This window comes from Ictidomys tridecemlineatus, chromosome 9 (assembly GCF_052094955.1).
Source record: "Ictidomys tridecemlineatus isolate mIctTri1 chromosome 9, mIctTri1.hap1, whole genome shotgun sequence".
Taxonomy (NCBI): Eukaryota; Metazoa; Chordata; class Mammalia; order Rodentia; family Sciuridae; genus Ictidomys; species Ictidomys tridecemlineatus.
Genome location: NC_135485.1, coordinates 4,066,148 through 4,084,735, shown reverse-complemented (window position 1 = coordinate 4,084,735; position 18,588 = coordinate 4,066,148). Strand labels below are relative to the sequence as shown.

General features: G+C 40.6%; 1 protein-coding gene across 12 annotated transcripts in view; it reads left to right on the top strand.

The window, feature by feature from the left end:
• The window catches only part of Kiaa0232 (KIAA0232 ortholog), an 81,070-nt gene that overhangs the window by 11,657 nt on the left and 50,825 nt on the right, over positions 1 to 18,588 (top strand). For 10 of the 12 annotated variants that reach the window (XR_013425658.1, XR_013425659.1, XM_078020980.1 and 7 more), the window contains exon 2: positions 15,601 to 16,094. Coding sequence is in view for 10 of the 12 variants with exons in the window: in XM_078020980.1 (XP_077877106.1) it covers positions 15,951 to 16,094 (144 nt within the window). In the remaining 2 variants the exon portion in view is untranslated. Of the gene's footprint in view, positions 1 to 578; positions 669 to 5,736; positions 5,807 to 15,600; positions 16,095 to 18,588 lie in introns of those variants that run through there. The other 2 variants (XM_078020979.1, XM_040292693.2) reach the window with 2 other exon arrangements.

Here is an 18,588-nt window from a genome sequence, read left to right as displayed (position 1 = left end):
GTCTTGGCTCTCTTTAGCCGTCTCTGCACATATTTTCAGACACCAGTGGCATTAAAGGCCTTGGAGCAACAGCTCATTCTAAAAAATTTGGAATGTATGTCAGGTGAACTTAAAATTCTCAGCTTATTTAGTCCTGTTTCTTTTTCCCCTGTTGAATTTGCCCTGCTTTGATAATTTGAAAGACATCTCTCTCTTTTTTTTTAAATATTTATTTTTTAGATGTAGTTGGACACAATACCTTTATTTTATTCATGTATTTTTATGTGTTGCTGAGGATTGAACCCAGTGTCTTACACATGTGAGGCGAGTGCTCTACCACTGATCCACAACCCCAGCCCTCTTTTTTTTTTTTTTAAATATTTTTAGTTGTAGTTGGACACAATGCCTTTTATTTTATTTATTTTTATGTGGTGCTGAGGATCAAACCCAGCATCTCGCAGGTGTTAGATGAGCGCTCTACCGCTGAGCCCCAACCCCAATCCCTTTTTTAAATATATATATTTAATTGTAGATGGACATAATACCTTTGTCTTATTTATTTTTCTGTGATGCCTAGGATTGAACCCAGTACCTCACATGTGCTAGGCGAGTGCTCTACTGCTGAGCCCCAGCCCCTTGAAAGACTTCTTGGAGTACCTGTGGCCTTTTGGACTGTGGTAGAGTAGAAGGTAAATGCTGGAAACCCAAGTTCACTTTGGAATCATTGCTGCTGTAGTCTTTGTGGCCAGAAGGGCCCTTGGCTGAGCCACTGTGGCAGGGAAGTACCGCTTCCTCCCGAGGCAGTGCAGCCTGTGCCTCTGCCCAGTTCTTCCTCCTCTTTCAGTGGGAGATGGTCTCTTTGAAGTCTCATGTCGTCATCTGTGAAAAGGGAATAACAATGTCTACCTCTTGGGGTGGTTGAAGTGAGATGAACATCCATGTACAAAACTTCCATGTTAAGGATTCCCGTGAGTTCCTGCTTCTGCTTCTGCAGGAAAACCACATTTATATCCTAAGGAAGAAAGCGCCTTTGTCACTGAGTCTTTGACAGAGGTGACTGAGATCTTGAAAGCTTCAAGTAGGAGGAAATGTTCTTAATCCGTGAAGAGTGTCTAAGGAAACTGGCCTTACAGAGAATGCCTGTCAGTCTCATGGGGGAGTGTGGAATATTTCCTGTGTAGTCAGGTGCAGGGCGAAGGGTGCCCCATTGCTGCCACTTCTCACCAGCCTAGCTGACTGCCACAGTAATCTGACAGGACGGTATTAACAGGCACGAGGACTGTATGCCTAAACAAAATTGCTGTCACTTACGGATGATAATGTGTAGAAAACTAAAGAGAATCTGTAACCCAGTATCTAGGATAAATCCAACAGCCAGAGTCTGGATGTCAAAATCTAAAGTTTATTCAAGAGACATAAAAGGAGACCTAATTAAATGTGCGGATGGCTCTTATTCCTGACAGGAAGACAGTGCTGTAAAGCAGTCGGTTCTCTTCAGATAGGCTGATACGTGCAATTCATTTCTCATCAGAACCCCAAGAGGGCCTTTCCTAGAATATGACACACTGATCCTAAAATTGTAAGAAAGGGAAAAGGATAAAGAATAGGGAATATGCTCCTAAAGCAGAATTCCAAGACTTGATGTAAAGGTCTCGTAATGAAGACTAGTGTGGTGTTGGCGTAGGGTTGAGTCCCAGACAGACCTGAGGTTATGTTGAGCGTGATGAGAGCAGTGGTGGTAGCAGGGCGGTGGAGGGATGGTCCTTCCATGAGGTAGGATTGTTGGTTTTCCAGATAGAAAAAATGAAATGCAGGGGTTGCTCCTGTAGAAAGTGTCTCAGATCCCTGAGGCGGAAGGTGGGGACATGCATGTTTTAGTTAGTTCTTTTTTTCTTTTTTGGTACTAAGGATTGGACCTAGGAGCTCTTAACCACCAAAGCACATCCTCAGTTCCTTTTTTTAAAATTCGGAGACAGGGTCTTGCTAAGTTGCTGAGGCTGACTTTGAACTTGTGAACCTCCTGCCTCAACTTCCTAAGCTGCTGGGATTACAGGCGTGTGCCACTGTGCCCAGGAGTTTAGTTAGTCCTTTCTGGGTGTTTCCTTAGCACCTTCCTGCTAGAGCACTCCTCACCTGTCTTCATAGGTGGTATAGTTATGCGTCACCTTCACCCCTTCTCCAAGGGCAAAAAGATAGAAATGGGATTTTGCCTAACAGGGTAGAATGCAGAGGTGATTCAGATGTGGAGCAAGGTGTGGTAGGTGGTGTGAAGTAAGGAGCAAAGGAATGAAACTAACTGGCAGGAGGTTCTCGGGGCAGAAGGTGGAGGGAAGGGTGAAGGGCACTTCTGAGTCCGTGTATTTGTGTGGATATTCTTCAGCTAGCTGAGGTCAAATGGAAATATCCTGTGGGTAGTTGGAACTATTAGACTGAGAGGACAAGGTAAGAAAAAGAGATTTGTAGGGGGGACATCTGTATAAATCACACCAACCAATCCACGTTCTCTCTTCCTTTCTCCTGGCTTCTCACTGTGTTGCCCCAACTGCTCTTGAACTCCTGGGCTCAAGCCATCCACCACTGAGGGTCGGCTTTGCTGGTCTTGTGCAGGGGGAGGCAGGGCGCTGTGGAGGGCCTTTGCCCCTGCACAGAACACTCCGTGTGAGAGCGGGAACCTGAAAGCCACTCTAGTGTACTCAGAGACAGTAGTTGTGCCCAGAGGCTGTCCAGGGTAGAGGGGAAAGCTGAAGGATTCTGATACTTATAAAAAGGAGTACTGATTGGTTTGCTGTATAGAATAACTGTGCAAGTTATTTGAGGGGAAGTAAAGAAGAGAGATACTTAACAATTCAATTCCTAAATTATGCCATTAGTTTAACTTTTCAGTCTTGGAGAATTCAGAATGGAAGGACCTCAGGTGGTCTATATCTTACTTATAATTTAGACTTTGGGGAAAATGTTAATTTCATTCTGATTAGAGGTCATGTTTCCCAAACTTTGTTCCAAGGAAGCAAAAGGGGTCTATAAATAACTCAGCACACAAACTACCTACTTCCTTCCTTCTTGGAGGTCCTAGATGTATATTAACATATTGAAAGTTTCAACAAGCTCTGGTATTTTCCTAATTTATGCAAAATAAAGTTCTAAAGCAATATAATACATTTTTTGTGTCATCCAGAATATACTTTGAGAAACCCCCCCCCCCAGCCTGTTATCTTTTAAATGATAACACTGTTCCTTTAAATAGCTTGTAGGGGCTAGAAGAATTACTGTAGTTACCTTAAGAGCCACATCTGAACCATTGATTTAATGTTTGAAGCATATAACAATGGATGAAAAATTTAGCACACATACTTTGGTACTTTCTGAGTTCTCCAGTGTATCTTTTTGCATAATCAAATAGAATTTCATTTAGACCCTTTGAAATTTCTAACTAATATCAGACACTCCACACAATTTTTATATTAAATGAGATTTTATTGGCAGATAATAAAACATTGTTGAAGTGTTGCTTATTACCTAAGCCCATTTTGGGGAACTATAATATTTTTTAGCTTTTTACAGTAATTTTTAAAAATCCATGGTCTTAGCAATTGGAGAGTTTTGGGCCACTCTCCCCCTATCTTGAAACTCAGAGGTAGATTGCCTTGAGTTCTGAGTTTAGAAGTTGAAAGCCGTAGGATATCTATGCTTAGACTTTTTTTTTTTTTTTTTGGTACTGGAGATTGAACTCGGGGGCACTCGACCACTGAACTGCATCCCCAGCCCTGTTTTGTATTTTATTTAGAGACAGGGTCTCATTGAGTTGCTCAGTGCCTCGTGGTTGCTGAGGCTGGCTTTGAACTCGAAGTCCTCCTGCCTCAGCCTCCGGAGCCGCTGGGTTTATGTTTGGACATTGGCACAGTGTGATCTAGTATTTTATAGATAAAATGTTTCAGCTTTGACAGCGCTTTTCATCATATTTGAGCTTTTTGTATTTTCAAAAATTCTAAAAATCTATTTGTTTTAGTTTCTAAATAAACTTGCTTAGGATTTTTGAAATTTTTAATTTCCTAGAGTGAAGATAAATTTTAATTTCTCCTATCTGATGTTTTAAAATTTCTAGAATTTAATTGTTTCATTACTTTTGCAACAAATTTCATTTCATTTAATTTCATTTACTACCTTTCTAACAAAAGCTCTTAGAATTTCATGATAATGAACTTTGTTTTGTCTTGTGTTTGGATCTTGTGTGGTGGCTGTTTTGTTGCATTTTGCAGGCGAGGAGAACTGTTGTAGTTGTGAGTGTGTACATTTCCCCATCCCTTTGGCTAAAATAGTTTATGCTTTTTTAAAATTTTGTAACCTGTTTGACATGAAATTTGCCTCTGCTAGGAAAAAATGAATTTTTGTAAATTCACATAAAGACTTTGTGTGTGTGTGTGTGTGTGTGTGTGTGTGTGTGTGTGTACCAAAGATTGAACCTAGGGGCATGTATAACCACTGAGCCATATCCCCATCTCCCATTTTTAAAAATTTTGAGACAGGGTCTTGCTAAGTTGCTTATGGTTGTGCTAAGGTGCTGAGGGCTGGTTTTAAACTTGTAATCCATTGGGGCTGGGGATATAGCTCAGTTGGTAGAGTGCTTGCCTTGTATGCACAAGGCCCTGGGTTTGATCCCCAATATCAAAAATAAAATAAACTTGTAATCCTCCTGCCTTAGCCTTCCAAGTCTCTAGGATTACAGGTGTGTGCCACTGCACCTGGCCCATTAGGACTTTTTTTTTTTTTTTAAATAAGGAACTTATTTTTTAAATAAGGAATTTCATTTTGCAGGCAGAAAAACTGCCATTTTGTAGCCCTGCTAATGAATTCTGACATCTAGCACATCTAAGTGAACTGTATTGGTTATTAATAACATAGTAACCTGCAAGCAGTTTTAATCTGGCAGTCCAGTTTTTCAAACCTGAAATGCTAACAGATGAGTATGATCATCAGATACCTGGAGATCAGGTAAAAGTTAGATATAAAATAGTGCAACTTTACTTAAGCAGCTTATCTCCTAAATGGCTGAATTCAAACAATAAGGACAGAAAGGCTGACCAAAGCTTTATGGTCTGTATGTATTTGCAAGTAGCAAGGTCAGTAGAGAATTTACCCAGATTGGATGGAAAGCCCTTCCCTTTCCCATCTCCTTTCATATGTGACCTGCTCTCCTTTTGCTTTAATGGAAAATTGCTGATTCTACATGGAAGCAATTGCTTTCACCTATCCTGTGTCGTCACATTTGGTTCTTCTTTTTGCCTTCATCTTCAGGTCTGGTTATAGGCCTGCAAATTTTAAAAATTCTTAATAGTTTTGTTACTGTTAAGTAGTAGTCTTAGCTATCAGAACAATCCTGTATTTATGAAAGTAATTCATTGTATCATTGGAGAGCCTGTTCTTAGCAGTTCCTTTCTGATACCTTGGCTGATAAGGATGCAGTGTCTTATTCTTTGTTCAGTTCTCCCTGTTTTCATGAAAGGAACTCAGGTCTCTCATGAGTTGTTGTTTTTTTAATATTACATTATCTTAAAAATAAGCCTTGTTCATTTTTCACAGAATACATCTCTAGAATGGGGTCTGAATGTCCAGCATACATAATTTTTCAGACATGGAGTAAACAGGCTTACATGATCAGCTTTTGGCCCCTATCTCCTGTTGTTAGTGAAAGAGTTTCAAGTCCGATTCTTTTTTTTTTTTTTTTTTTTGAGAGAGAGAATTTTAATATTTATTTTTTAGTTTTCAGCGGACACAACATCTTTGTTTGTATGTGGTGCTGAGGATTGAACCCAGGCCGCACGCATGCCAGGTGAGCGCACTACCACTTGAGCCACATCCCCAGCCCAGGTCCGATTCTTTAGGAGGTCCTCTTCTGGCTATAGATTGGCTTTGGGAGCCAGACTCCCTACTAAAGAAAGTAAGCAATACTTTGTGGTCCAAATTGTAGCACCAAAGTGAGTAAATAATAGGCAAAAATTATTTATAAATATATAAAACCTTGGTATGTGTTTGCATTCTCTGGTTTGCCAGGCAAGTATTATTTAGGATCTTGGTAAAAAGTAGTAGCATCTAAAAGCCAGAGCCTTAATATTTCAAACATACTTTTAAAAATTCTCTTTTCTGCGGTCTTCTATTTTCTGTTACATCCTCCCCTCTCCCCTCAAGTACATTTTGTGTGAAAGTGCTGCAACACCCAGCTTGAATAATTATGAAGAGCAAGTTTAGGGCATGAATGCCCTTGAACCTGACCTCTTCTGCAGACTTATTGTGAACTTTGGAATGACCAGTTAAATATATGTAGTTGGAGTGGATGTATAAATTGAGGAAGTACCATACTAGATCAAAGGGAATGGCAGAGGGTTTCAGCTGGTAGAAGAATGAGTTGTTTTACCTAATACCTGAGCATAAAGCCAAAGCCTGCATATACAGGATGGTGAATTTGGAAGTCAAAACCTCAGGGTCACTATCTTTTACCACCAGCGCCATGCACAGTGCCTGGGACACAAGAATCTCCAGTGCACGTGAGAGTGGAAAAGAATGAGGAGTTCCTAGGTTACAGTCCCCCCTGCTCACGGGCTCAGAACTTGGGCCAGAGGGAGTCTTGTGCCACATGTTAGTATTTCAAATATTGATTTATTTCTCAAACTCTCTTCAGAATTTATTCATCTCCATTTAGGTTTGGGAAATTATCATTTCATCAGTTTTAATGATCTGCCAAGATGGGAGCATGCCGCTCAGTGGGCCATGGAGTATGTCAGTTTGGCTTGAAGAACTTTCAGCCTTCTTTTGTGAAATAGCCTATCCCCAGGAGGCAGCTAGAGAACAGTCTGAATGGGTCTCATCCCAAGACAAAGGCATGAGGATAGTAGCTTCCTTGAGTGTGCAGGAAGAGAGTAGTAGGATGGCTGCAGGGTTGCAGGAGGCAGGGCAGGCCGCACTGTGCCGCCTGCTGGGCAGTCCTGTCTCAGCAGCACTGGGGCCTTCTGGAACCTTTCTGAGTATATTGCTTTTGTCTCTTTTTTACAAATTATTTTTTGTTTTACATTATTTTAATTCATCTGTGCTTTAATTTTCAGTTTACCAGAATGCTGATTTTAACAATGTTAGATATTTCCTATTAAGAATTCCATATTTTGTCCCATAAAGTGGTCTTCAGGGCTGGTTGCACCTGTCCCTGCTGAAGAGAGGCCAGGAGACTTGCTTTGACTGAAGAGTGTGAGCAACTCACTTCTTTGAGAAGGCCTCAATCCAGTGTACACATCTTATTTTGTGGCCTCTGGACTGGCAGAGTTCAAGACGGTGTCTATTTTGTCACCCTGTGTTCCAGAATGATCATGTTTTGAGTGATTGCCCTCAGTATCCCTGCCAACCCAGGAGGGGCATATAGCATGACAAAGGTATAAACCATTGTTTTAGTCTGCTACAATTTGGGGGCAGTTGTTTCCGAAGTATCATGTGCCCTATTTCAACTAAAACTTTCTTCCATTGGCCTCTTTTTCAGGGGCTCTCTTACTCCTTTTCCTCTGTCAGTAAGCTTAATCTGTTTTTGTTTTCTCACTATTGTGGTACAGGGGATTGAACCCAGGGGCACTTCACCGCTGAGCTACATCTCCAGCCCTTTTTATTTTTAAATTTGGGACAGGGCTCACTGAGTTACTGAGTTTAAATACCTGAATTTAAATAGCCACATATGACTAGAGTCTACCACACTGGACAGTGCCTCAAGACTGTGGAACAACATGGGGGGCAGTGTTGATGAAAAAAACAGAATACGTATTTGTATGTTATTATTTAACATGTTGAAATACTAAAAAAAAGTACTTCAAGGTGCTAAAATTGTGTGTTTCTATTTTCATATTTAATAAAATCTTTTTAAAACTTTTAAGAAAAGTATATAAGAGGGCTGGGGATATAGCTCAGTTGGTAGAGTGCTTTCCTCTCATGCACAAGGTCCTGGTTCAATCCCCAGCACCACAAAAAAATGTATAATATAAGCCAGGCATGGTGGCACATGCCTATAATTTCAGCAACGTGGGAGGCTGAGGCAGGAGGATTGCAAGTTTGAGGCCAGCTTGGGCAATTTGGCAAGACCCTGACTCAAAATAAATAAAAAGGGTTGGTATAGTTCAGTGCTGGACCTCTTGATTCAATCCTCAGTACCAGGAAAGGGGGGAAAAAAGCCAGTAAGGTAAAATTGAGCAGAAAGAAATACTCTGAAGTCAACTGCCAACAGGCTGCTTCAAAATATGAATGCACTGTTTGCACAGAGCTACCCAGCTTTTTCTCCCGCATTTTACCCAGATTCACAGCTGCTCCTCCCTGTGTGCTATGTGATTGGCTAGGATATCACACGAGGCAGTCAAGTCACCATGCCTGTGCACTGTTGTATTTTTCAGTGATTTGCATGTGTTGTGATCACACCTAGAATACTTATAGTGCATTGCAAAAAGAGAGAGAGAGAGAGAGAGAGAAACACCTTGCTGTATTTGAACACCAAAGAAATTGAACTGTAGACAAAGTATATCTCTTACTGGAGCTGCTGCTAGTACACTCCAAACAACTATCTCAAAAACCTAGCAAGAGCTATAGTTTGAATTATTTTCAGTAATAACATGTGGCGTTTAAAGCTTATAGAAAGATGACTGTATTTCTTAGAACCCTGGGATGAGACTTTGAAAGATTCGTGAACTTCCTCAAAATGATTCCTCCTCAAAAAAAAAAAAACACTTTATTATTGAAGTACTTATTTTAAATTTGTGACATTATCAGTTTTATCTATTTTTTGAAAGAGCTTTGTCTTAGGTAATAATAGCTTGAGTACTTAGGCCAGTTTTCTCTTCCTTAGTGGCCAAACCTCTTGGGGAATGTCGCATCACCCTGAAAACATGTAGACTACATGGTGGAAGGAGTCAGTGTCTTTGCTTTAAAAATCTACTTTGTTATTCTGGTTCCAAGAAAGATCTTCACGTCACAGGCACTGGCATTGACTCCTGAGGACTGAGGCTAGCGTGTATTCTAACTCAGTGCAGGGTTACCTGGGGGATCAGCTGGGTCTGATTGCTGTTCTTCTGTCATACCACCACACTCTGGCTGACAGGCACAGAGCCATGTTATTATGGTTTAGATATGAGTTGTCCCCTCAAAAGCACACGTGTGAGACAATGCAAAAAGGTTCAGAGGTGAAATGCTTAGAGGAGGAGAGTTGGAACCCAGTCACTGGATTAATCCACTAATAGGGATTACCTGGGTGGTAATTGTAGGCTGGTAGGTGCAACTGGAGGAGATAGGTCCCTGGGGACATGACTTGGGGTTTATATTTTGTCCCTGATGACTGGAGATCTGTCCCTGCTTCCTGATTGCCGTGTCCTGAGCTGCTTTCCTCCACTATACCCTTCCGCCATGATGATCTGCATTATCTTGGGTCTAGAGCAATGGAGTTGGCTCTCTGTGGACTGAGACCTCAGAACCCATAAGCGACAAATATGCTTTCCCTTCTCTGTGTTATTGTCAGGTCTTTTGGTCACAGCAATGAAAAATTTGACTAAAATACATGTTAATATTGACCCAAAAGCCTGCACAGCGTTGCTTCAGTCTTTGGGGGATAATATTCATTGACTATAAGGGCTGTTTTTAATCCCAAGGTCCTTAAAATGTCTACTAGGCAGAAAAAGCCCAATTTGTGCTGAGCTTCTTTGAGTCTGTACTGTTTGGGTAGAGTATGGCTTAAATGCACAGAGATTGCTTTGCAAATGTCTGCATTCCAAAATAAATAGAAAGCTGGAAGGCAGAGGGAGGCTGTGTATCTCTGTATTCGCCCTCTGCCACTAGGCATTTTGGGGACTTTACAATGTCACACTTTTGCCAGTTGTGTTCTTCAGCTTGCCAAGTAGATGAACATGGGTTTTGTTTACGTGGGTAAAACCACACTCCCCCGGCCCCATGCTTTGACTGCTAGAGGTAAAGATGTTCGCCCTTTACTGGAACCTTGGTGGGGAGAGGGAGCCTAATACCTGCTAGTAGCTCCAGATTCAGAGCAAGGAGGGTAGACGCCAGCTGCAAGCCAAGAATGGCTCCCCCTGAGCATGTGGTACTGGAAGAAAAAGGAAGAAGTAAGCCGTCTAGTGACTGGTGTCCTGTGTGGATGGGAAGGGACTGGAGAGGTGGGCACAGCCTTGTCTGAAGTTTCCAGACTTGCTTCTTCTTTCTTTTCCTTGGTCCTCAGCTATCTGTGCTCTGTAGATTATAATCTCCTAGTGACTCTATGGCTGTGACCATGTATTTGCGCTTGGCCATTGAGAAAGTCACAGAAAGAGTGACTTTTGAGTGGCTGATAGCACAGGTGGAGGTCGTGTGGCTTCGGCTTCCGGAGTGGCTTCATTTTGTATTTACATGCCAGTTTTTCCTGCGTTACCTGGTATCATTTGGCTAAAGAAAATCTCCTTCAAGAGGCCATCCCGTGGTTGGGCTGAGATTCTCTTTTAAAGAAATGGGATAAAAATCGTGACAACATTTCTATGTCAAATCTTTACAGTGAACCAGGTCTTTCACAGCATAAAAGCTTAAGGCCTTTATCCATTTCAGTAATGAGGGAAACAAGTATAAGCCGAGCTTTTCATAGTAAACTAACATTTTGAAGGTGAGTGGCAAAGGTGACTATATATTTCATTAGCCTGTGCCCTCTCCGTTTGATGGATATTGTTTGATTCAGTTTCCTCAGATTTTGGTTAGAACTTCTGAATCTCTCATCTCTCTTCCTGTGGGTCCGTTGTTTTCTTGTACTATATTTATCTGGTTTTTGGTATTAGTATAATGCTGGCCTTATAACATGACTCAAGAAACGTTCTCTTCTCTTCACTTTCAGAAAAATGTGAATAAAATTGGCATTACATTTTCCTTAAATATTTGGTAGAATTCAGCTTTGAAGCTGTCAGGGCCTGGAGATTTGTGAGTTTTTAACTGTAAATTCAGTTCCTCTTGTGGACACAGAGATATTCATTAAGTGTCTCCAAGTGAGCTTTTGGTAATTTGTTTAAGGAATTTGTCATTTCTGTCTGAGTTGTTGAGTTTATTGGTGTAGAGTTGTGTGTGTGTGTGTGTATGTGTGTGATGCTGCAGATGGAACGCAGGGCCTATTCCACGCAAGGCAAGCGCTGTCCCTGGTGTGAGGTTTTTCCAATATCCTTTTCATGTCAGCAGAACCTGTAGTCACCTCCTCTCTCCATCCTGGTGTTATAATTTGCCTTCTCTCTTTGCTGATAAGTCCAGGTAGAGGCCTGTCCACTTTATTTAAAATAATCAGGATTATTTCATTGTTCTTCTGCTTTCTATTTCACTTTGTTCTAATCCTTTTTCTTTTTCTTTTTTAGTTTAGGCTACATTTGCTTCTCTTTTTCTAGTTTCTTAAGGTAAAAACCTCAGAGATCATTAATTTGAGACCTTTTCTAACATAGGTAGTGTTTTAAATTTCTTCCTAGGTAAATACTGCTTTTGTGGCATTCTGAAAATATTGATACATTGTGTTTTCATTTTCATTCAGTATAAAATATTTTCTGATCTCTCCTTTGTCCAGTTGGTTGTTTAGAAATACATCTATTATTTCTCAAATATTTGGGCGAGGGCTGGGGCTGGGGCTGTAGCTCAGTGGTAGAGTGCTTGCCTTGCACATGTGAGGTACTGGATTCAATCTTCAGCACCATGTAAAAATAAATAAAGACATTGTGTCCATCTACAACTAAAAAATATTTTTAAAAATATTTGGGGGATTTTCCATACATCTTTATGTTGTTTATAATGTAATTCCATGGTCAGGAAATATGCTTGTGTGACTTGAATTCTTTCAGCTGTTTGAGACTGCCTTTGGACCGAGAACCTAGTCTGTCCCTGTCAAGCTGCGGGGGGCTGTTCTCCTCTCTGTCTTGGTTTTCTGTGATGTGCTAAGAAAGGGGTGTTGAACCTCCCTGTGTAGCTGGGACTTTGTGTTTCTCCTTTCAGTTCTCCCAGCTTTTGCTTTATATATTTTGAAACTGTGCGGTTGGGTATGCACTATAGAGCTGCTAAATCCCTCTTGATGCATCATCCTTCATCTTCACACATTGACCTTGGTCTCTGCTAACCTCTTTGCTCTGAAATCTGTGTTTTCGGACAGTAACAGTGTGGACATTGGGCTTTTGTCTTGTCAGCATAGCATCATCTGTGTTCTTCCAGCCTTTCCCTTGGAACATTTGCGTTTTTATATTTAAAGTGCAGCACATAGTCTGGTCTTGCTGTTTTAAAATCCAGTCTGTTGGCTGGGGTTGTGACTCTTTAGAGCGCTTACCTAGCATGCATGAGGCACTGGGTTCAATCCTCAGCACCATATAAAAATAAAATAAAGATATTGTGTCCACCTATAACTAAAAACTAAATATTTTTTAAAAATCCAACCTGTCTCTGCCTTTTAAATCAGTGTGTTTAGATATTTGTTGTGATTATTAATAGCTAATTTATCCGACTCTGTCTTCAAGTGAAATGCCCTTTCCTGTCCTCTGTAAGAACCTTGCAGTATCTGGGCACAGTGGCTGCTCAGGAGGCTAAGGCAGGAGATCAAGGTTTAAGTCCAGCCTCAGCAACTTAGTGAGACCCCATCTCAAAAGGAAAAAGGGCTGGGGTGCAGCTCAGTGGTAGAGCAGCCCTGGGTTCAATTCCCAGTAACAAAAATAAAAATAAATAGATTTCACGATTATTTAAAAAAAAAAAAAAAAAAAGGAGAGGCTTGTAGGAGTGTGCTGCATCTCTGCTCCCAGCCTGGGTGCTTCTGCTCCTTGTCCTGCACTTTGCTTGTACATGTGCTACATGTATGTTATTTTTGTTTAAAAAGTCAGTTATCTTTTAAGGATATTCAAATAATAAAACAAATATAATTACCATTTCCGGCTTTGAGTGGATCCACATTTTGTTCAGTTACCATTTTTTTCTCTTTTCATACTACCGTAGGACAGATTTGCTGATGATGAATTCCTCAGTTTTTATATGTCTAAAAAGTCTGTTTCAACTTTTTTTTGTTTGTTTTATCTGTTTATTTTTAGTTCTAGATGGACATAATACCTTTATTTTGTCTGTTTATTTTTAAGTGGTGCTGAGATGGAACCCAGCACCTCACCTGTGCTAGGCCAGTGCTCTACTACTGAGCCACACCCCCAGCCCCACACCTTGATTTTTGAAAGATATTTTTAAGGAATATAGAACTCTCAGTTGACAGGGTTTTTTTTTTTTTTTTTTATGTTTTTTGTTGTTTTTTTTTTTCAGTATTTTAAAAGTTCTGCTCCATTGTCTTCTCACTCCCATGGAGCCCAACAGGAGCTCTGACGTCATCGTTTTCTTATCCTCAGTGTGCTCCTCATTCTGGCTGCTTTAAGCATTTTCTCTTTGTCTCAGGCTTCAGTGTTTTGTTATGGAGTGTCATTTTCTTCATGTTTCTTGGGTTGGAGTTCATTGAGCATCATGGATCTGTGAGTTTTTTTTTTTTTTTAAGCTTCATCAGTGTAGAAAAATTTTCAGGTGTTAATCTTTAAATATTTATCTATCTCCTCCATTTCTTTTCAGATACCAATTGCACGTATGTTGCTTTTCTAAAGTTGTCACACAGCTCACGTGCTCTATTCAGGCTTTTAAGTTATTTTTCATCCATCCTGCAGTTAGTTCTGTGTTTTATAAAGTTCAGTGATCTTTTTGTCTAACAGACTTCTCTTGTGTTTCTCCCTGTGAACATGTCTTCATCTCCAGGTATTGGGTTGTACATCTTTTACATTATCCTCTATTCTCTTCTCATCTTTTTGAACAGTTACAATAACTGTTTCAGTGTCTTCTCCGCCTCTAACTTTTCTGACAATTCTCATTTCATTTTGGATGTTTTTGTTTTCCTATAAAAATTGAGCTTTGTTCTGGGACCATAGTGAATTTAGTTGAAATAGTTTGGTCCTTTGGAGTTTTTTAAGATTTGTCAGGCAGGACCAGAGCATTGTTTAGGGCTAATGCCCACCATAAACACTAGATCCTTCTGAGTGTTCAAGCCAGGGTCCCCTACACTGAGGTTCTCTAGCTGATGGGTGTCACTTGCCCCACTGTTGAGCAGGAATCCTGTCTCCTCCTGCTCTTCATGGTGCTCCTTGCCCTCGCAGGGTTAGATCCTTACTCACACACACCCATGAACACTGGTGAATGTTTGTGGACAACCCTTTGCGCAAGTGTCTGATATTTCCACTCTCTGCAGCCCTCTCGGACTTCTTCTTGTGAATCCAGTAGCCTAGGTTCCCCTCTAATTTCTTTAGCCATTGTGTCAAATCTCCTTGAATGATAACCAACTTGTCAGCCTGCTACATGTGACATCCCAGATTATTCCACTGATGATCTGTCTGTAATCCTGAGAACCAAATAGTTGTTAAATGAGTTCTGGAAAATGTTTTCATTTTAAGAGTCAGCTGATGAAACTCAGAAAAACTTTGAAAATAAAAAAAAAAAAAACTTGATTTAATCAACTTTGATAATTTAGAAAAGATAACATAGTAGCAAGAGTTTTTTAAAGTAGCCAAATACTCACTAGTGATACATTAATCCAGCAACTTAGTCCTACGGTGGATTTAAATTTTTTTTTAAATATTTGATGTATGTAAAGTTTACTATGTAGTTGTAGATGGAGTGCAAGAAACTCAGTTTTAAATCTTTGGAGGAAGAGTATTTAACTTTCTGACTTGATGCTTTTACTAACAGTGAACACTAAGAGTGCTTTAAGAATTATTTTCAGTAGCCTTCTTATTGTCTGCTAAAGTTCATGCAGAAGCTGAGCTGATGAGCTTCACCTCTAACTATGTTGGTGTTATTTGCTAGTAGTATACATCAATCAGTACTCTGCCACAAAGAACATTATGATTTTATAAACTCATTGTTAGATTAGTTTCACATATTAAAATATGTTAAAGGGAATGCTGTTAAATCAAGAGTGTCATCTATCACAAACAATCGGAAATTCAACCTACGTATGTAAGAAAAGTTATAGTAGGTATAAAGTGTAGCCTGCCATGGTATAAAAATGTTTGTGTTTCACCTTAATTTGTATGAAATAAGCAATAACTAGTCCTGAAATATTTAGGCATATGAAAGAATTGATCACCTGTATAAAACTTAAATTTAAAGGACTAATTCATTTTGCCAGTGTTTCAATAAAATTAATATTTGACTGCTTATTTCTGTTACACTTAAATGTGAACTAGTGATTTGTTAGTAAATTCTTTCAGTGTTACATATAAACAAAAATTTATTATTAAAAATTTATTGTAATCTAATAAAATGTTTTTATTAGTCCTGTCTCTTGAGATAACAAAATAAACCATCAGTATAATTGAGCACAGACAGAACATAAACTTCTCAATTTTCCTGTTAAAAGATAGTAAGCTTTTAAAAGTTTACAGTGTCATTTAATTTTAAATGTCAAAGGTTCCAGGGGGAAAATAGTGTTCTAAGATCAAAGGTATTTCAATAAAGGGGAACAGTTTGTTTTTTTTCTACAAGATAAATAATTTGGTTTACATGTATATATAATGCATATATTTTTTTCTCTCATTTTTGTAGGTTCTGCCGGAGACTTAGATTTGGCCTCCATGTGAAATGAAAGTAGGAAACTGCACGCGCGTATCTGTTGCTGTCAGGATGCTGGTTCAGTGGTCATGCCTGAAGAGGGAGGTGTTGTTCTAGAGAGCTGATGGCCAGCACGGGTGGATGCTGGTCCTAGGTGTCAAGCTTCTACCCTTTCTACTGGAGTGAAAATCCCCTCCAGGTACAACAGCACACCAACTACAGAAAATGCCTTGTGTTCTAAGGATGTCAGCAACCTAGATTCATGTACCTGTCTGCACAGTTGTGGATGGTTTGCCATCTGAGAGCTCCTCGAGTTCTATCCAGGCCCCGTGTCTGTTTCTGACATGTCTCTGCTTCATGCTTTGGGCCCAGTGCAGACCTGGCTGGGACAAGAGCTGGAGAAATGTGGCATCGATGCCATGATTTATACTCGGTACGTCCTCAGTCTCCTGCTGCATGACAGCTATGACTACGACCTGCAGGAACAGGTATTCATTCATTTACATATTTTAAATGTCCTGTGAAAACCGATGATTGTATTTGCATGTGTTACGTTCTTAACAAGGGCGATTGTGCTCCAGAGCAGGCCAGTCAGTGTGTGGTGTGCAGAATCGACTCTGTCAGGGACGAGATGACAAGTTGGAACTTGGGTTGGAACTTGGCAAGTCCTATCCCTCAGCACACTGAGGGTTAGTTCGTCGTTTGCTTGGCAGCTTTCTCCGTGTCACGGGCATTGGAGATGTTGCCTGGATTGCCGATAAGTTGATGGCCTGCTCTTTGAGCAGCACTGTCCTGCAGCCTTGGCTCCACATTCAGGCAGTTGTATATCACAGCTAGGTGTTTAGTCATTGTTCCTGTTCACTTCTTACCATCCCAAAGTTTAACACCTGGATCTTATTGGCAAGAGTGATGTTAATTAGCGTGACAAATCAGTAGACTTAAAGTTCTGTAAAGCTCATAACTTTGCCAGAAGTCACTGTATGTCACCTTGTAATTCAGACATTGTGAATTTTTTTTGACATGGGTGCTGAGTTTAAAGTGAGAAACCAACCAAATCTGGGTTCTTGAAAAATAACTCAACCTCAGTCTCATTCTCCAGGAGGAGCTCCTCAAGTGTGGCCTGCTGAAGGGAAGCACAGTTTTCAGCCACCAATGGATGGGCTCTGGGTGACCTCTGCCTGCAAATTTCACATAAACTATTGGTTTTTATAGAACCTTGGTGGGAAGAAAGGGCTATTTTATGGACTTTTATTTTTCAAGCCATTGTTACTAACACTGAAAACAAAAAGTTTCATTGACAGAGAAACTGCCTTTGCCCTTCCAAGCCACCAAAGCACCTGAGGTTCTGTAAGTGTAACATGCAGAACATCTCCTCGGGTCTCCCGAGTCCCTGTACAGACAGGCCTTCCCCCTGCAGGTGTCTCATCATGTCTCTCTGGACACATGACTTCCAGGCAGCTTACAGCCTGGGCCAGAGGGAACTGGGAAGTGAGGTTTCCAGAGGGTTGACTCAGAACCTGATGAACAGCAGATGGGTTCGGTATTTGGTAGTTTCCTTACTAAAGCTTGACAATTTGCCTCCATCTTTGTAGCAAATGCAGAATAGAGTATTTAGGGACAAGTAAAATATTTAATCTATAAGCATGGAAGAACTTTCCAGAAGTAAGAAACATCTTTCTTATAATTAAAATAATCACATACTTCAGTTATAAACATGTACTTGTGTTTACATGGGAATGAGTGATTTTTTAGTAGGACTTTAATATAATTTCAATTCTTAGAGATGTATGTCAGCAGTTTCAGCTTAGAATATTTAATCAATAAATTAATAAGTTCATTAAAATTAAATTAGTACATTTACTAACCCAAAGTGTTCATGTGCTAAGGGCTGTAAAACATTTAGGGTAAAGCATAGGCCTGTTCTTGATAAGATTGTGGTGAAGCACATCTCTGATGAGATTTGATGGTACACCCGCTGGTGTCTCTATGAGCTGCAGCTGGTGGGGGTCTGCCTGGGTTTGGTCCTCCCTGCTCAGTTGTGGTTCATCATCAGGACATAAAAGGTACAGGTTGGTGAAAACGGTGTATCTGGAGTTATGAGAAGGACCCACAGGGAAATAAAGACCCTAAAATACTGCTCCACTCAGCCCTGGGAAGCAGACATGCGTGTCGTGTGTTAATGAAGAAGTTCAGATGGAAAACCATACCTGACAAGAGGTGACTTGGTGCTGAGGCAGGTATTCACCCCTCTGGCTGGTGGTGCTGGCTGCTTGCTGAGCGGTGGTGAACCGCTCCATCTGGTGTGGAGGTGCCACAGCTGGCAGGGATTTCACCTCATGGGCTTTCCTGCTTTCCTTCTCTGGTTGTGACTGCTGTGCTCTGGTAGGTATATTCTCAGACAAGAATTCCCTGTGTATCACTTTTAGATGATATTAACTGCTTTTCTTCCTCGTCCTTCAAAGCTCAGGTCACATTTTCTTTGAAACTTTCAGATTCTTCTCAAAAGCAATGTCTTTTACCACGATCGACTGTGTCACTTCTGTGCAGCTTTTCACTTTGTTTGCTGGAATGTGTTCTCTTTCTCAGTCAGCTACAACATCCTTGTGGGCAGAAAATCACTTTTTTTTTTTTTTAAGATTTCAACTTTTCCTTGAAAAGTCATTTCTAACATCAGAAGAGCAGCAGGAGTAGTGCACACTCTTGTGGTGGTCACTCAGGCCACAGTTGGTGGTGCCTTCACCCTTTGCTTTATCTCTGTTTTGTGCATGCCACTTCCTGAGTGCACCAGTGTGCACGTGCTGGTGGCACCTGGAGCATCCTGCCTCAGGGCACATCCCTGGTTCCTTTTTAATTTAATTTAATGTCTTTTGTGGGGGTACCAGGTATTGAACTCAGGGAGACAGGGCCTCACTGAGTTGCTTAGCACCTTGCTAAATTGCTGAGGCTGACTTTGAACTTGGGATCCTCCTGCCTGTACCTCCC